The sequence below is a fragment of the Condylura cristata genome, unplaced genomic scaffold (genome assembly GCF_000260355.1).
Source record: "Condylura cristata isolate star-nosed mole 26May11 unplaced genomic scaffold, ConCri1.0 scaffold00002, whole genome shotgun sequence".
In the NCBI taxonomy this organism is placed as follows: Eukaryota; Metazoa; Chordata; class Mammalia; order Eulipotyphla; family Talpidae; genus Condylura; species Condylura cristata.
Genome location: NW_004567103.1, coordinates 57,028,280 through 57,047,066, shown reverse-complemented (window position 1 = coordinate 57,047,066; position 18,787 = coordinate 57,028,280). Strand labels below are relative to the sequence as shown.

The window sequence follows — 18,787 nt, the reverse complement described above, 5'->3', positions numbered from 1 at the left end:
TGGAGGGCATCTGTAATTCACCAGGGTGAGAGAAGACCCATCCCAGTCTTGCATTGTCTTTGAATTCACAGCTGGCCCAAGGCAAAATTTGCTGCACTTCCACAACCCAAAAGGAAGACCAGAAGCTGAAGCTCAGACCTTAAGCAGTTTCCAGATTCAGTAATTTTCATTGCTAAATTAGTGTTGGCTTGAACCTTAGAAGTTGTGGGATAACTTACATTAGACCCAAGACATGACAAATCAGTGTTTTATTTACCAGAGAAACTTAAGGTAGAGACAGTATTCTAAAGCTGACATCGAACCTCCTCACTATCCATTGAAAGAGAAAAAAATAAAGGCCTCTACTGAGTTCTGCTCTAAGCCAAGACCATTTACACAAGGTCCACAATGTTTGGCTCTTACTCCAAGATATATTACAATAGTTTTAAATAGAAAAAAAAATGAAATAGATTATATACCTCACACTTCAAATCCATGTTGACATCCTGAGTCTCAAAGTGATACTTTCTAAACATTGTACAAGATCAAAATTTGACACATTTGCAGCCCTTGCAAAAGTTCCAAAGCCGTAGTCTCCTGAAGTTTTCTTCTGAAAGCTGCACTTACTAGTAAAGTTAAACAGAGCAGCTGATATACTTCTTAACTGATTCTGATAAATGTAGGATGTCATAGTGGAAAACTCTGGCTTCTCTGAATAAATTAAATTCCCGGGTTCTTTTTTGCCAGACTAGATCTGGGCTATCAGTTGGAAATTCAGATGTTGAATAAGTGCCCTATCCCAAATCAATCGCCAACTCTTGTCTACTACATATTTCTGTTTGTCATTATTTTCCTGACCCAGAAAGAAGACAAGATTCTGTTCATTTACATAGTTTATTGTTGTAAACATTAAAATTGTCTTTCTCAAAGAAAGAATTATCAGGAAAAAAAAAAAATCAGCGCCTCTAACTGTCATACACCATAGAAAAAAAGGCAGTGACTCATATCATGTGCCATACTGGAAATATACAAAGAAAAATACTACAGAATATGGCAATATTAAAATCCTTACTCAAACATAAAATAATATATTAACTGACAATTTTAGACATTAAAAAAAAACGAAAAAATTCAAAGTGCTCAGTAATTTCCAGGGAGTTATGTATATTATAAGCACTCTGGAAACAGTCAAAAGCTGTTGCATGCAAGTTTTTGTTTAGTTTTAGACAACAAAATAATCAAGATATAAACTTTCTTTTATCAACATCAACGCTACATACAACACTTACAAACAAGGAATGTTGAACGGTGTTACAAACACTATGTGTCCCTTTTGTCAGGATTTTCTGATGTGTAATACTTGTGCCCACCTATTTTACAATTGAGAAAATGTTTAAGCTCAGATAACTACCAATCTTTATAAAATCTAACAGACTACATAGTGTCTGAAATACTATTTATATAATATAGACATTACTGAAGTAGCAAGTGCCTATAACATTTTCAACCTAGAATCAACATGCTTGTCCCTTTTTGTGTATTTTTTTTTGCAAACACACTTATCTTTTAGAATTTGTAATATTTATTCATAAATAGGCACAAAATAATTTAAAAAGCCAAACTGCATTGGGTAAATTTACAAGCCTTTGCCTTCTTCAACTCATGCCACCCACGCAACATTTAATTTTACTATATATTACAGCTTTCTTTACAGCAGAAAACTTTGAAGTCTTTTAAAGGGCAATACTGTGGGTCCCCTTCAGATGTGTGTGTTTGTGTGTGTGTCTCCGTGTGTGTGCTTGTGTTACATTTGTCTTAACTCAATAACCAAACATGGCGAAACGTTTCCCATCATAAATTAGGAATCTTTCTTCTGAACAATAAATTGATTTTTAAACTGATAATAAAAAGTTTATACCACTGTATTGTGTGTAGTCCGTGTTCTAAATCCAGGATGCCCCGGAGCCAAAATGCCCTTGCAAGGTTCTGCCTGCAGGTTAGGAAATAGCAACAGTTTTTGTTTTTTGTCTGTTTTTTTCTTTAGGGGTCAAGGGGGACTGGGGATTTATGGAAGGAGTGGGGGCTAGCTAGAGCTGAGGCAGCTCTGTGGGATATCTCTGCCCTTGTGACTTGCCCCCTCTGGATAGATTTAGGTTTCTTTCCAGTTCCTTTGAAGTGCATGGGAGGAGGTCTTAGAAAGGTAAAGTGTCCAGGAAAAGTTTGTCAATTATTGCTGGTGGTGGTACCAAGTCTTCCAGTTTCAGGTAGAAAATACGCTGTAGCCCCTGTGTGCAAAGGGTACGAAGTTCTGGGAGCTTCCCCAACAGTTTGGACAAATAGTTGGGACGGTTCAATCCCCCATTATTGAAAGTCACATGATCTTTGAGACAATTTACAATCTTGTTTTGCAGTTCTTCTACTCTCTTGGGTTCCTTGAGCCCATGTCTCTCTGTAGAAAACACAATAAAAAACAAGAAAGGAATGTACAAAGCAGTTAGCTAGTTGGCAAGACCAGGGAGGCAGTGGCAAGGGAAAACTGGGACAAATCCTGCTGGACAGAGAAGTTCCTTCTGCCTCGGGTACTGACCTGTGACCATAGCCAGGGCAGCAATGCAGGAGAAGGCAGAAATGTCGATGTTCATATTCTGCAAGTTGGAGGAGAATTCAACAATGGAATCAATCCATTCCCCAAAGCCACGAACGCATTGCAACCTGTGCAAGACCACCCCATTGCAAAAGATGAGTTTACCCTCCACTGGGTTGGACCTGCAATTAATACCAAAGAGAGAGAGGGGAGAAAAAGAGAGAGAGAAAAGCTAAACAACTAATTACTTGAAAAGCAATAAATGAGGGATATAAGAGGTACCTAATTACCGAAGAGTTAATAAAATGTAGACCAGTGGACCTTGAAAGGGTTTAATTTCATAACAATCAAGAACGCCCCCTACCCCACCTCCATTCCATTCATCCAAGGTTTCTGGACCCACTCCTTCCTCTCCATTTGTAAACTACATTCCTTCCTTTCCCCTCTTTCTCATGTCCTATTTGGGGAAATAGGAAAAGGGAAATTCCTTTTCTGCTTTCCCCTTCCAATTTCTTTCCTTTCTTGAGTCCACTCTTTCTCTTTTCCCACCTCCCTGGATAGCCTCTCCCTCCGTTACCTGTATGCTAATCGCAGTACAAACAGTTCTAAGAAAGCCGATTCAAAAAGCAAGTCTTGGTCGGCTTTGGGCAGGTCTGCGAAACCTGGGATCTTCTCAGCCCAGCCCCTGATGATCTCCATGGAGCCAGTCAGAAGATCATAGAATTGCTGGATATGCTGGGTGTCATCTCCACTCATCTGATAGTCAGGGTTTGCCTGGAACTGGAATTTCATTTTAAAAAGCACTTAATGAGGTTCTCTAAAATATATAACCCGTGAAATTGCTAACCCCGTTTCTAGTAGGGGAGCCAGGTTTTTATAACAATTAAACCTCTCTCTGACCAGTAAGGAAATTAGATGTTCCGGGGCAATTAATTCAATTAGGGATGGTGCTATGAGGTCGCTGCTTTAAATATGTAAATTGCCATTTCCATACAGACTAAATACAGTGCCATCCAGCCCTGGGAAACATTCACTCTTATCTCCACAAAACAATTGACACGTTAGTATTCATGCTAGTCCCAGAGTGGGTCTCGAGCAGAGACACCCTTTGCAAATCTTAATAAAATTGCAGTGGCCTCTAGGTTTGCCCGACATACTTCCTCCAATTAAAACCCACACATTTCTCACAGCTAGGGTAAAAAAGGAATCTGACCATTTGATCCCCCACCACATTGTCATTCTTTATACTTTCTTCTCTTTCCCCTCCCCAGCCCCCCAAGTAGGCATCCCTCACCCTGACAGTAACAGAGAAAGATGAGGATTAAAGTATCTCTCTGGAGGTTCAGGGACAGAATCCAAGTGGGTGCATTTTACAGACTCTGATTTGGGCTTTAGAAACACAAGTGTGGGAGTACATGCCTGGGTGAGGGTAGCTGGGGGGTGAGGGATCTTGCTGAGATTTGACCACTGTGGCCTATCCTCTCTCCCTTTCACTGCAATTTCCTCGTGTCCACACACCCAGAAGCAAGGTTGTCTGCCGATCTGTCTCCTGTGACCCTGCCAGAGCGAGTCTCAATGACCTCCTTTATCCCTTGGTTCTGGGGCTTAGTGATGGGTGTGGGGAGGGGATCCTGCCCAGCTTTAGGTTTGTCCACATAATAAACCCTCCAGCTCCTTACCCTGGAATAGTCCAGGCTGGTCATAGCCGGGTTGGAGTCGACATGGGCCCTTACGAGGGCACTGATCAGACTCACCGGGGGCGAGGGGGGAGAGGGCTCCTGTGGGCTCTTCGGTTTCGAGGGCAAACGACCTCTCCGGCCTTTTAAACTGTCCGTTCGAACCACTGCAAAGGAATAGCCAAGTTAGGACTAACCCCACCCCCAAATGAGACTCAGCTGCCAGTTCAGTCCCTCTTGGGGAAGGTCACAGCCTCAGCACCCATCAGGGAGTGGCAAGGTTCCATTGCTTGTAAAGACCTTACTAACAAGAACCATAAAAATTCGGGTTATTTAAATTCTTCTTCCAAATGGGTGGAATGGTTAAAAGGTAAGGAGGGTCTAGTGGCTTTCTATTGAGCAGTTTGGGCTAGCAGACATCTGCCAGGTCCTAGGAGGCCGGACACTGTGAGACAAGGAGGTTGCCTCTGGCTCTGCAAAGTGGAAAGTGGAGTTGGGGGAGGAGAGGTGGTGTCCCAAGGGCACCGACTTGAAAGTCCGTTGCTTCCCCAACCTACCTTCTTTGACCATCCCAACAGCCAGGCACTTCTGAAATCGGCAGTACTGACAGCGATTCCGGCGCCGCTTGTCCACTGGGCAGTTTTTATTTGCTAAACACACATATTTCGCATTTTTTTGCACTGTGCGCTGCAAAAGGAGACAACATAGGCCCAATTTTTTTCCCCCTTTGGAAATCCAGCAACCCAAGGAATTCTGAGACAATTACTCAAAGACAGGAAGCTATACTCCCTCCCCACAAACAAACACATATACACAACTCTTTTTAAAATTTCTCCCTTTTCCTTTTTTTCCTATCTTTTTTTTCCTCCCCCAGGGCATTTAACAGAAGAAAATTGATAGCGTTAACATTTGAGCTAACCTTGCCGCTCCTTGCTGCGTTTTATATGCCAAGAGAAGGAGAAGGAGACGCTCAGTAAATACAAATCCGTGGGCATTCATATTATTTACATTCCTTGGAGACCTTCTCTATTTAAAATGATAAGATTATTCAATCAGGATGGCGAAATAAAGAGATCACTTAATTTGACCATAGGGAATTCTGTTCCACTTGGTTAGCTCAGACACGGTTCTCTGTCCTAACCAATTTCAATCTGAACAGAGAAGACAGCTCTTAGCACATGCAAATGACCCTCTTCCAAGTCCAACACAAGCAACTTAGGGCGAAGGCCTAACGGGAAAGACCATGAGCGAGAGATGCAACCGCGGGTCTCCTAGTCATGAACTTCCCTTCCTCAGGTACCCAGAAGCCCCCATCACAACCCACCGGCACCTACCGGCAGCCTTTGCGGACCCCCAGAGCTGAACTCTCCAGGATATAAAGGGGCCAAACTTCTTGCACTAGGCTGGGCACTCACTCCGAGGCCTCAAGGTCTAGGGGCCCCTACCTGACTCCGGCACCCCAGTCCGTGCTCACCTTAAAGAAGCCTTTGCAGCCCTCACAGGTGCGCACGCCATAGTGCTGGCAGGCTGCGTTGTCGCCACACACGGCGCACAGTCCCTCGTTGGAGGGGGAGCCCCGCGACGGTGGTGAGGGCACCTGCGTGTCGAGCAGCTGCGACGCGTGGCCGATCTGCAGGCCCGGAAAGCCCATGGACGCGGGCTTTCGGATGGGGTTGGGGACAGCGAAGGTCTGCCCGTCCACCACGTGGTGGCTGCCCGCCGGCTCCGGATTCATGGGGACGTGCAGTGGCCCATCGAAGCGCATCTGGCAGCTAGACACAGGGGTGCCGGGAGGAGACTGCTTAAAGGAGAAGAGGGAGAGACGGGAGACCGGCGTTTTCCTCTGCTCAATCATGTGCGTGGTGGCCACGTAGTTCTGGTGGAAGTTGTGGAGGGAGCCTGGGTCATCCCACATGGGGCTGTGCTGCACCTGGAAGCCCGGGGTGGTGGGCGTCGGGGGCGAGGAAGGCTTGTAGTAAACCGACCCGGAGTGCGGCATCATCTCCTCGGATTGGGGGGGCAGGTGGCTGTGTTGCTGGTAGTTGTGCATCTGAATGTCTTCTACCTTAATGGAGGACTGCTGTCCGGACAGGGGCATTTGGTACAAGCAAGGTGGCTTGACGTCGTAGCCTGTGCTGTAGTTGTCCATAAAGGTACTGAAGCTGGGGAGAGAAGTGGTGGCAGTGATTTCAGTGTTGGTGAGGTCCATGCTAAACTTGACAAACTCTGGAGTTAAGAAATCGGAGCTGTATTCTCCCGAAGAGTGGTAACTGTAGCTCTGAGAAGCGGGGCTGGCTCCTTGAGGCGAGGACCCATACTGCGCCTGAACACAAGGCATGGCTGGAAATGAAACAGGGTAATATACACTCAGCCTGGTCAACTGAACACTTTCTTCCGGGCTCGGGTACACCTGGAGCTACACCAGCAGCCCGCGGCGGTCAGGGAGCATGTCAGGGGCGCGAGAGGAAGGGCGGGAGAACGCGAATGCCGCGGAGCAAAACCTGGGCGGGCGATGGAAAGATATTAAAGAAAGACCCAAAGCTAGAAAGCTACGGAGGAGATTCGTTCCCGGATATTTCCAAACGCCTCCCCTTCACCCTGTTTCAGGATAATCCCGTTCTAGTGAACGTCTCTGCTGAAGCTGGGATTCAGCATGCGCATTCTAGAAATAAAGTTGAATTGCACATTGAGAAAGTTTTCCCGAAGCCACGGGTCAGGAAACCTTATGTTACAGGGCTTGCTGAGAAAAATCGCATTGCCCTGTTTCTTGATGTTTAGGGAAATCTGGGGAGGAAAAGAAAGAAATGAAGTTGCACTAACCTTCAGCCTTACAGGAGTTTTCGAGGAAATTAAAGGTGGACAGTGTCGTAATTCACTGAAGGACAAAGTTTCCCAGATTTTTAGAAAAGCAATGGGGAGTCCAGCCTGTTGGATCTCCTCCCTGAAATACAGATACAGGAAGCTTCAGAGCGACTTTCTGGACATACTCCCTGGGTATCTGTAGACTCACCAGGCAGGGCTTTTATCCCCTCTTTGATTGTTTCGTTCAAAAATAATGTGTGGCCTTTACCAACCTAAGCAGTTAAAATGAATGTGTAAAGGAGATGGTTGGCAACAACAGAAAACACCACCCATTGCACAGTGTACATTTGTAGAGAGGGGTTCTGAAGGAGGGGAGGTATTCCATACACTTATTTGACACTTATGATGTAATAAATAGGCCCCTTTGGTAGGATGGGGAGGGGCATCCTTTCCATTTCTACCCAAATAAGAGGACTAAAGTCTTGGAAAATACAACACTGGAACCCTCTCTTGAATTTTTTTGCTGTGGTTAAATGGACTTTGCTTTTGAGGGAGGGGGAGGGGAAGAAAGTAAAAGTCAAGACTATAAAATAAGAATATCTTTCCCTCCACCCCTGCAGGTTACAAAATGTTATACAGGCCTGGGCAGCCCTGAGGGCAATCTGAGTGGAAGTATCAGGATTTCTTAAGTGCTTTTTGACAGAGCCCTTGGATTGGGAATACAAGTGAGTTGTGACTCACTTTTCCAGAAAACTTGTCTTTCAACAGCTTGATTGGCCAAGACTGAAAAAGAGGGGATCCCACTTTTCCAGGAGCATCTTAGACTGATAGCAGAGGGAGGGAAATACTGTTTATACATTATTGGCACCAATGTTAGAAGCACTTCCCAACACAGCAAGTAGAACACCTTTCCTATTCAGTCTTCCACAATCTACCTACTTGCTGGAACAAGTCATTCTTGCATCTTAGTAATTTTTAGATATTGGTACATGGAAGGCAATCTAGAGCATTGACAAATTTATTGCTAATGAAAAAGAAAGCCAAACATCCACTCCTTATGTTCTTTGCCTTCCCTCCCTCCCCTCCCCCGCAAGAATCTGGCTTGGTAGGGGAGGATAGCTAACCAGAAAAGTAGAAAGGAAACTCTTAACCCCCACAGCCCTAGAGAGATATGCCTCCTCTAGATAGCAATCCCCTGTTAACTTTGCTTCTTCATAACTGTTCCTTACATGTTCATATTCTCTCTCCCCCTCCCTCCCGCCTTCCCCCTCTCTCTTACACACACACACACACACACACACACACACACGCACACGCACGCGCACACACACACACAAACAGCGAGAAACGTATGTCAAAACCCGAAATTTCAAGCAACTTAGCAACAGGACACTCTATCAACACCTCCCCTTACTCAACAATACCCTGGAGACACAGGCAGCCTCAGTGACAGAGTTCCCAAGCATACAAAAACTGAAGAACTTTCTCCTTGTCACTTTGTGAGCAGCGTCCAGGTCCCTCTAATACACAGGACTTGTAGTCTCCCTGTCCAAAAACCACAATCAATTCCACACTAAAAACAAACTTTGTGCATATTTCCTCAGACAAGTCCGCGGTTCCCGAGAAACTCTGCAAGTCTTCCTTCCGCGTCCACCAATGAGGAGCCTGGAAACCACGGTGGGGAGCTAAGTCCCCCTAGTGCCAAAGCTCGGGTTCGGACCAATGCCCTCTAAAAGTGCGCGCACCTACTGCCTGCCATCCCGCCTCCCCTTGCACTCCGCACCTCAGGCGCCCACGTTCAGAAAACATGTACTATACACGTGTAAAGAAGAGAAGTGCAAGAGAAAGGAAAATAACAGAAGGCGAGCGACACGGACTGCACCTACTCACTTAGGAGTTCCCGGCGTCTCTCTTCATTCATTCAACTCCGCCGAAGTGTAGTTCCCTCTGGGCGTCCGGGTAGCAGGGCTGGGGAGGAGTGGGCGACAGGGGAGAAGGGAGCAGAGACTCCGAGAACCCGGAGGGAGTAGGGGAAGGTGGCCGGTTGGGCTGGCGAGCGGGACCGCCGAGCCGTGCGCGAGCCGCCGGGCGGACTGGCCTGGCCGCCAATGTGCCTTTGTTTATGTGGCTCGCGCTGCCGCTGCCAACATGCACCTAAAGTCTGTGCGCGTCAGCGCGCGTCAGCGGCCCCGCGTCCAATCGCCGCGCCGCCGCGCTCCCCGGACTCCTGGCCGCCGCTCGCTTTGGTATATTTCCGACCTGACGTCACGAACAGGGCAGATTTTAAGGTGGGAACTGTTCTGGGTTCACCTTGTAGCCACCTAAGGGTTTTGTGTGTGTGTGTGTGTGTGTGTGTTTTGTTTTGTTTTATCTTTGGTTTTCTTTTTCCGAGAGAGGTGTGACCTCTCCACTCTGGCCCGTGCCGCTCGCAGCGCTGCGACCTCTCACCTCATCTTCCCACAACCCCCCACCCCCAGGCCTCCACTGTGGCAAAACGCTCACACGTGGGGGAGGGTGCAACAAAAGCCCGGGCGGAAGGGAACGCTGGCGTGGGCCAGGTAGTCAGCACCTGGAATGTCATGGGTGGGTTGTACCTTGCAGCACCCTAACCTCGCCCCCCTTAGCGGAAGCGCGCCCAGATGTCCCATGACACAAATGCTCAGAGGACTCAGGCACTTGGGTGGGATTTCCCTAGCCCGGTGCAGCATACCCCCCACCCCCGTTATGGCATTTCCCACCCCCCTTCTCTCTCTGCGTTTCTCTCTCCTATCCCTCCTCGATCCCTTCTCCCCGCATGTGTGAGCGCGCACAGTCCAGTGTGAAAAGGAGTGGGGGTAGGGCCTATTTTCTGCGTTTCCTTCTTTCCTTGCATGCCCACGTGACCCAGACTTTCAGGGACCCCAAAGTCAGTAAATCTTCGCCACTTTCTTAGCTTTGCAGTGTTGTTGAGCAACAAGCAACAGGTGCGCCTTTTGCATTAGGTGCTCTGACTCACCTTTTGACAACTCTAATACTTTTCGACTCTGCTCGCTGCCTACCAACTTGTACCACTCCAAGAGTTTTTGGGCAATCGATCCTCCTCTGAAACACAAGGACTCTCAGAAGTCTTAGTCCGAGAACCAAACGGAAAAGACAAAACAAGGGGAAAAGGCGAGAGAGGGGCAGTGTCTCCACCCAAATGTACCGTGTGTGGGTCCAGCCTCCCCAGGAGACGGGCCCCTGAAGGCTGTGGGACAAGTCGCACCGCTGGCCGGCCCCAGCCGCTGATTCCGCTTTGCGAGCTCATCCAACGCCACGCTGAAGGCGCAAGGTGCATTCTAGCAAAGGGAACGCCGCTTCTCCCAAGAGCTGTCTCGCTGCCCCAACTGGGCGAAGTTTCCCTTGGAGCGGCTAGAGGCTGGGGAGTTGGTTGGGGGAGAAAGTGTCACCCTCCCCTTTCCACGATCAGCTCCAGGCACCCCTTCTCCCTCTGTCTGGCCTGCTGCCAAACTACGGGGGCTCTTTACGACGTTGTCTCGCCCATCCATCCGTTCCCAGTATGACCCGAAATCACCGCTGAACTATCCGCTTTCTGAACTGAAGCGGCTCAGTTCTAAGCTGCACCCACGCCTTTGCCCTCTCCCGGCTGCCTCCAACTCCTCAGAGGCTGCAGAGGCGTTGCCTTCAGGTACCCTGCGGCTGCCCCGCGAAACGGTAGGCTTTCTGCACCCCAGCCACGGGAAAACCTACGTGACCACCTTAAGTTTCCCCCAGATGTTGCCACTGCTGCTGCTGCTGCTGCTGCCTGCCGCGGACGCCGCCGCCGCCGCCGCCGCCGCCGCCGCGGCTCCGGCTCAGCAGTACCCTAGCGGGCGCGAGAAAAAATAAAACCAGGAAGTGTGTGGGGGGAGGGGAGGATGTTGTGGTGGCGGGTGAGGGTGTGTGAGAAGGGGCAGGAGGGAGGAGGGTGAAGAATAGCTTATTAGCATGAGCTCCGCAGCGTCAGTGCCCTTTGGGTAGAAGCGACTCCACGCGAACGAAAGGGAAAAAGTGAGAGTTTGGAGAGCTAGGGAGAAGGAAAGGGGTGGGGGTGGCGGTGACGCAGGGGCTAAGGCATTGACGCACCCGCCGGGCTGGTCCCAAAATAGCAGCTCCAGCTCGGTGGCGCCCTCCCGGGTTCCCTTCCCCTTCCGCGAGAGAGCTGGGCGCGGCCAGGGGGAGCTTTCCTTGATCCCAGCGGTGAGCCAGGCTCCCGGCTGCTATTTCAGGCAGTCGGAAACTCAGGCGCTGCAATGCAGGGGTGGCGGTTATTATTTAATATATTCCTAGGAAATTGGGGGCCGGGATAATTTGAAGGCTGTAACCATGACCCTCCACACACAAATACATCTATTTACATTCCCTTCGCACGAGCCTCCTTCTTTATTGTCATTTTTAACAAAAAGCAACAACCTGATTTAGCTTGGGTTGAGTTTGAGGACAACTGAAGAATTCTCCCCCAGAGGACTGAAAAAGTGTACTGAGTTCTTAAAGTTAGCTTCAAGGAAGACAAACACTGTAATGTGATGCGATATCCTCTAGCAGCAACCTGTCGAGTTTGGCGTGTCTTTGCTCAAGTCTTAATTCACCCAAGATCGAGAGGCAATTTTCACAGGAGCTTATTATAATATAACGGAGTTATTAACATGAGAGAAAAGCTGGTCTTTTCCCGTTCTACCCTATAATGTGTATAAGAGTTCTCACTTCCCTCTTCAAATTCCTATTCTAGTTCCCGGGAAGCGTAGTACTGCTTAGAAAGACATATAGTATACAAGACTGACAAACTCATATAAACCAACTATTAGATAACCTACTTCTATGTTGGTGTCTTGATAAAGTTCGGATGTGCTCGGGATGAGAGATTCAGCACAGAAAGTGTAAAGGACAATGCTCAAAACTCCTGATTCCAGGTCCCCATCAGGTTCTGATGGAACGAAGTCTTAGAACTGCCAGTATCTGTAATTGACTAATCCTGACAGTAGGGGGCCTGACTCCACAATGTTCAAAAGGGTAACACGTTATTTCTCTGTGTGTGTGTGTGTGTATATGTATGTGTCTCTGTGTGTGTGTGTGTGGGTGTGTGTGGGTGGGTCTATTCTACTTAGGCCAAGCCCCAGGCGAAAATGCTGCAAGTCCAAATATTCAAATAATCGTATTGTGCAGGAATTAATAATTACAAATTTTTCATTTTATTTTATTTTCCTTGAAATGGGGAGCAGTTTTCACACATGGAATTAGGTTCACAATAGATTTTCTTTATTTTTTCCTACCCATGTTTAACTCACTATTAGGTCACGGGGAAAAATTAAAATGGTAATAAAATCTTTCATTTTATCACCAAGTGCTTCAATTTGCATATAGTTTGGGAAAATGAAAGCATGTTTTAAAATCCTATGATTACATGTTTAAATAAATTATAGTTTAGAAGAGGATTCCTGTGGGTGTATTTGCTGGTACATAAGAGAATGCTTTTGTGCACAGAGGTTTAATTACACATATAATGGAATCAAAATGTAGAATAGAACAACCTTTTAGAAAATGTTAAAATGATGTTTTAGGCAAAAAGAAACTGAGTTTCTACATATATATGACTGCAACCCTTCCTTCAAGGTTCTCCAACATAAATAGGTCATATAAACTATTTTATATAACTCATTAAAATGATGGTAATTTTTATTTCAGGGCTGGACCCAGACTCTGATATAACTTTATAAATTATTTCCATGAATAAGTTTGTAAAGTTGCCAAAAAAGGAAGGGTTATTTTCCTTTTTAAAATAGGTGATTATCCATAAGTAGCTTCTTTAAAATCAAGAAAAATGACCTACAAAGATATTAATGTCATCAATATATACTATTGACCCCCAAAAAGCATTTGAACAGCAAGTTTATTTTGCTATGTTTTATGACACTAGCCAATGTTAATACTATATTGGCACGTGTATAGAAAAAATATTTTTATAAAAAAAAATCAATGCCATAATATACAAACTCACATCTAAACCAAAGTATTTTATTTTATGCATGGCCAGGCAGATTATACTTAATAAAGTTGAGCTTTTGGTATAATTTAGAAAGCAAACATGGATGTAATCCCATAGGATTTTCTATCTTAATGCATGGGAAAGAGCCCCTTAGAGATTTATTTCACTATAACAAAATGAACTCAGAGTAGCCCTTACAATTCACATATAGGGAATAGATAAAATTGATATGCTGTAAAGATTGAGGTAACTCTAGCAGATTTCACAGTAAAATTACTTATAGAACCTACTTACGGCATATAAATTAGATATGTATTTTAAGTTATAGTTGGACAAACTTATGTTGATGGCATTTGTTGCCATCAGCAGGAAGTTTATACTAGTGATAGAAGAAATTGTCACTTCAGAAAAAAAATCTACTTTTGAGAATACAAAATAATTTTTAACAATGTTCTGTTTTTTCCCATTTAACTGATATTAATAAGATATTATTCAACCAGTCACTTGTTCCTTTCTTACTGGATGCTTAGAGAACAAATAATTGCCTAAGATGATATTCACATTTTGGGTAGTTGTGGATTTACTCAGTTTCACTAAGCCTATTTTTCACCAAAACAAACAGACAAAAAACTTAATGCAAAAAAAACTTTAAAAATTATTTCTAACATTGATTCAGAACTAGTTCTAGAAATGTATAAAGATGTGCAGCAGAAAACAGCACTTTTTTTCTAGACGCATCTACTTGTAAATTAAAATTATAAAACTGAACATATGGTAAAACCTCATGTCACTCAAAAAGTATTTTGCATAATAAAAATCCTTCATCTTTTCTTTAATGTTTGACTCTCAGTAACCATTTCCAAAATATCTGCTTTTAAGTTAACCATTTAATATTTTTTAATTGCAGTAAAATCCACACAACATAAAATTTATCATCTTAACCATTTTTAAGTATATAGTTTAGTGGTGTTAAATACAGTCATACTTCCTGCATCAGTCACCACTCTCCTTCCCCACCCCCCTGATGACTCATCTTATAAAACTGAAACTCTATACCTATTAAACAATAGCTCTACATTCCCCCCCCCATCCCTGTCAATCACCAATATTTTGTTATATAAGAATTATTTTTTTGTTAAAGCAAGGAAGGGTAACTGGCTTTAGACTTCATTGATAATTCCTCATAGTGTGGACATCATTAAAATGTACCAAGTACTAAAAAATATCTAAAAGATTATGAAAATAAGTTATTCTGTGCCAAGAAAAATCTGGGACATTTAAAATTCTAAAAGTAGCTAGTAACATTAATAACCATCATGATACCAGATACTGCTTTTTACAAATAGTAAAATACATACACTTTGCAACAATTTTTATATGTATGCCAGAGCTGACTAGTTTTTGTTCCATTTTGAATAACGACTTTGATTTTTTCCTCAGACTAACTCATGAATAGGAACCTCTCAATTTAATAAAAAAATGGAAATACAGTATTGATATATTGCAACAAAGATATATATGTGCCCTTTATTCATCATAATCCTGCAATTATTAATCTACAATTTTAACACTACAAAAGTAACTTATAGCAAGGACCCTTACAGTGATAAGTTATAAATCTAATTAACATATCCTTTGAATAGATGTAATATAAAATTTCATTGCTCACTTAAAAGTTCTAAAGTTAACAGCATAAACTTGAAGTTGAGTAATTAAGTAATCCTTATATAGACACTTATTAAAGTATTTATACATATTATCTTAAATCTACATCTATCATTTTGCCAATTAAAATTAGGACTTTAATTGCAATTAAGTAATTTAATTGCCAATTGAACAGCAAAATTGCTAAGTGACTAATTTTAATGCTTATTTTAATTACCAATCATGACTGGGGAGGGAGCTAATCAAGTTACATCAAGCAGTACCAGAGTAATGATGTGAAGAAAAAAAAAGTAGAACAAACATTCAAGGCTATATGCCTTAAAAAAAGAAACATAAATTAAATAAATGCAAACACAATCTTATAAATGTATAAAAATACATATTTCAATATCTGAATACAGAACATGAAAGAGAACCAGATTAATTAAAGAAGCCCCTGTCAATCTCCAAAGGAAAACCAAGTCATTTTTTTTTTTTGTGTATTTACATGGCACTCATACTAACCTAGATAAAAACAAAGCTGCATATCACTGAGTATAAAAGACTGTTTTCTACTTGGCTGGCTAAATATTTATAGATAAGACAGTTTTTTTAAAAAAAAAATCTTTAAGGAAATGCTGTAAAAGAGCAACAAATTTCCAATGAGGGAACGTTGGGTTTCAATTTGAAAAGCAAGCAGGGCCTTTGCAGTGGGACTTCACTTTCCTGATGGCACTCTTCCCCACCCCCACTCACTTGAACTAAGGATTCTATCAGAGGCCTAATGCCTATCTATAACTTATCCCATGTTACCCTGAGAAATACATAAATCTGCCTATCTAAAAGATTTCAAAAATGTATTCATAAGTGAAAAACAAGAAAGCAACGAGGATTACATCAAACTAAAAGTATTTAGATAATGAGGACTATACCTGCTCCTAAAAGTATGTCTCCCTCTTCAGTTAAAATAAACATGCCAGTTCAATATAAAAGCAGTTAACCAGCAGGCAACCAGAAACACTGGTGAAAATATTCTTGGCTAATGCATATACATTTTCAAAAATTTCATATTCATACTAATCCACAGATTAGCAAAATGGAAGGGCAATATTGAAAGAGGGAGATGAAGTTAAGAGCTCAAGAAATAAAAGTGATTCCCTACTAGACAATAACAATGGTAGTAAGTACTTTCCTGCTGTAGGAGATCAGATCGCCTTGGCAGCCAGCCACCTCATTTAGAGTAACAATGGACAACCATGGAATCTTCACTTAAAAGTCATGAAGCAAAATACATGTTTTTGTTGTTGTGTATTTATACCTAACATATAATGTCTACAAAAAGGCTGGAAATAATTTGTGAAATACATGTATTGTTATAACTTGAGAAACAGATCATGCTTCTTAGGATTTTATTTACTAATGGACTTGAATTCTGAAACGAAGCACAGCAGGACTTTCCGCCTGGCTTCTGAAGGAGGGGTGTGTTAGTAATCACTGGGTTTAACAAAAGACTGCAATATCTGTTCATGACAATAACAGCTTTATAAGGCAAGTTCTGTGTGACTGATTAAAGGACACACTCACTGCCTATTCAGAAGTCATGAAGATGGAGTCATTATTGACAAGCCACTGCTGATCAAGGTTAAATCTCAGCTATTAAAAGATAACCAAAACAGCCCCCAGAAAAGGTTGCCACATCAGATATATCTTAATTTGTTCTTAATCTATAAGCTTTTCTGCTGTAAACATACACCAGAGATCTTATATTAGTTGATAAGTAACCAACAAAATTATTGCACTAACTTGAGCTTTAGGTAACAAAATCATCAGCCATTACAAAAGGGAAAGAGAAATATCACCTTGAAATTTCAAAACTATTCTAAAAGGACATCTTGCATAGTTACTCAAAATGTTAACCTCCTGAAACTTAATATGGCAGAAAATAAATACTTTATAGACTTTCCTGTATATTTGCTGATCAGTTTTCATGAATTAATGTGGGTTGCATACTGTTGCAAGCAAAATCTTAATGTGATGTCCAAAGTTTTCAGATATCCTTTGATAGGTAAAAATGTTATAGTAAATTATTTTGCTTGACTCTTGTGTTAGTTCTTCAGTGTCACCTTTCTGCATTAGTGAAGAAAAAAGGAGGGATATAGTATAAGACTATCATGTTTATAATGAGTCAAAAATAAAATCTGTTAAATATTGCATGACTATTCCACTAGGATCTAAACAGTGACTTCAGTGTGCTGTCACTAACATGGGGGGGGGGGAGGGAATAACCCACAGCACCACTACATAGATAGCACAAGTTAAGAGTGTGGAGCTTATGTGTAGAATTTGGTTTGCTGAAGAGATTCAACATGTATTTCATATTACTGGGAACTGTTTTCTGTCTGTTACTTTCCTAAGTTTAACAAGGAAGTTTAAGGGAAATTAATGAATTATTAATGAATGGATTTAAGAGTTATATAGAAGCTACTTGCAGAAAACATTTTTCCTAAGAGTTCTTTAACTTTCTGATGTCCAAAAGCATGGTGGTCCTAAAAATTACTAACTCTTGAATACATAGCTCTGGAAATCATATTTTTCCTATCTCCAAACCCTCATCGATTTAGTGTTTGGTCAGCTGATTGGCAATTTCCAAGACAACAGTTCTGTTAAACTTTTATATAAACTTTGTATTGTCAGAAGTGGGAGGAGTTGAGAAGAAGCAATACAGAAACGGATTTTACTGAAAGAACGGCTTGACAGGGTCCTTCAAACTACAAATGTTATAGAATTTGAAATGTAGCTCTGTGGCTCAATTTATACCATAGAAACTGTGAGATGCTATCTTCCTGTTGTTATAACGTATCAGGTCAAGGGATATAAATTGTACCAGGTAATTCATTTTGCCGTTCAGAGAGTCATTAAGTTCCTCCCAGAATATATGTGATTGATATCCCTGGAGGTGAAAGGCTAAAGGAACCATATGGCAACATGTTGCATTCCGTATGCTATCTGCCCATCCGTGCTTAAGCTGCCATTAGCAACATCTGTACCTCACGGAAATCCAGCTGCGCCGACGACGGTTGACGGAATTGTACTTGGGGGGGAAATCTAGCTTAGCGCCATTAACTTGAGACTTAAGAGTCTATCTAACCAGGACGGATGGAAGCTTTCACAATTAGACGAGACGACACAAATGCTTTATTAAAGTTTAATTTTGAACTCCCAATTAGCGAAACTGCATTACAAATCGATTGCAATTTCCTAGAAGGCACAGCAAGTTCTCAGCTTGCCTGCCACGTGCGAAAGGCTCCAAAGCAAGCTCCCTCAGCTCCCGGCTGCAGAAAGGGGAAGGCTCAAAACTGGTCTCGGCGTCCCAGAAATCCCAAAATCCTCGCCAGCCCCTCCTTCCTTTGGGCGGGGGCGCTCAGGAACCGAACCCATAGTGGGTGCGGAACAGGACTCTGAAGTCCCAGGCGTTAGAGCAAAGCTAGGGGAGGAAGTGAACGGGGGAGGGGCGACGGGAGGCCGAGTGTGTGTGTGTGTTGTGGGGAGCGGGGGAGGGGGTTCCTCTATTATCGCGCCCTCTCGGGAGGAGTCTCAGCTAGTCAGTCACGCAGAAGTTTCTCTTTCGCTCTAGAAGCTACACACCCAGATTGGCTTCCTGCGCTCCGGGGAGGGGGCGGAGGCGCGGGGAGATAGGAGTCCCGGAAGGGCTGCCCGGCGTTCACACACACCCCAGCACCCCTCCCCGCCCCAACAAAGCCCGGCTCTAGTTCCAGGATACGTTACCTGCCTGGCGCTCCCGGCCCCTCGATCACCGCATCCCCCGCTGGGCGCGCCTGGTGCGGGTGCCGTTCCCCGGGGCACACAAAGTGGTCGCCCCTGGCCGGCTACATCCCCCTCTCCCGTCATGTTGGGGAGAATGGAGGGCGGGGAGCCGGGGAAGTGGAAGCGGAGGCTGGGACTACGGGGACTTACAGATAAAATTTAAAACAAAAAAAAGCTGCATCTAGCTGGGCCCGGTTCTGGCCAGGGTCAGCAGAGACCGGTGATCTCTCCAGGGGTCGCGGGCGGGGGCTGGGGGAGGGTCAGGGAGCCGCCCGT

General features: G+C 43.9%; 1 protein-coding gene across 6 annotated transcripts; it reads right to left on the bottom strand.

The window, feature by feature from the left end:
- Window positions 1-845: 845 nt before the first annotated feature.
- On the bottom strand, window positions 846-18,759 carry NR4A2 (nuclear receptor subfamily 4, group A, member 2). 6 transcript variants are annotated; one of them, XM_012728765.1, is made up of 8 exons: window positions 18,473-18,759; window positions 7,060-7,180; window positions 5,714-6,579; window positions 4,797-4,926; window positions 4,243-4,406; window positions 3,141-3,343; window positions 2,567-2,745; window positions 846-2,428 (listed from the first exon to the last, which is right to left on the bottom strand). In XM_012728765.1, exons 3-8 carry the CDS (start codon window positions 6,575-6,577, stop codon window positions 2,172-2,174), a joined length of 1,797 nt encoding a protein of 598 aa, XP_012584219.1. In that variant the 5' UTR covers window positions 6,578-6,579; window positions 7,060-7,180; window positions 18,473-18,759; the 3' UTR covers window positions 846-2,171. The 6 variants fall into 6 exon arrangements, with proteins under 6 accessions (XP_012584219.1, XP_012584217.1, XP_004674700.1 ...); XM_012728763.1 differs by lacking the exon at window positions 18,473-18,759 and adding an exon at window positions 8,928-10,502; XM_004674644.2 differs by lacking the exon at window positions 18,473-18,759 and adding an exon at window positions 8,932-10,502 and having other exon boundaries at window positions 855-2,428.
- Window positions 18,760-18,787: the final 28 nt, after the last annotated feature.

What these genes read in the sequence shown, in the direction of transcription:
- NR4A2 (XM_004674643.2), bottom strand. Translation starts at nt 8,962, where the DNA reads ATGAATGAAGAGAGACGCCGGGAACTCCTAA. An exon ending in TGTTGGGATGGTCAAAGAAG is followed by an intron (nt 4,407 to 4,796) that starts GTAGGTTGGGGA and finishes ATTCCTTTGCAG; the next exon opens with TGGTTCGAACGGACAGTTTA. An exon ending in TGCCCTGGCTATGGTCACAG is followed by an intron (nt 2,429 to 2,566) that starts GTCAGTACCCGA and finishes TGTTTTCTACAG; the next exon opens with AGAGACATGGGCTCAAGGAA.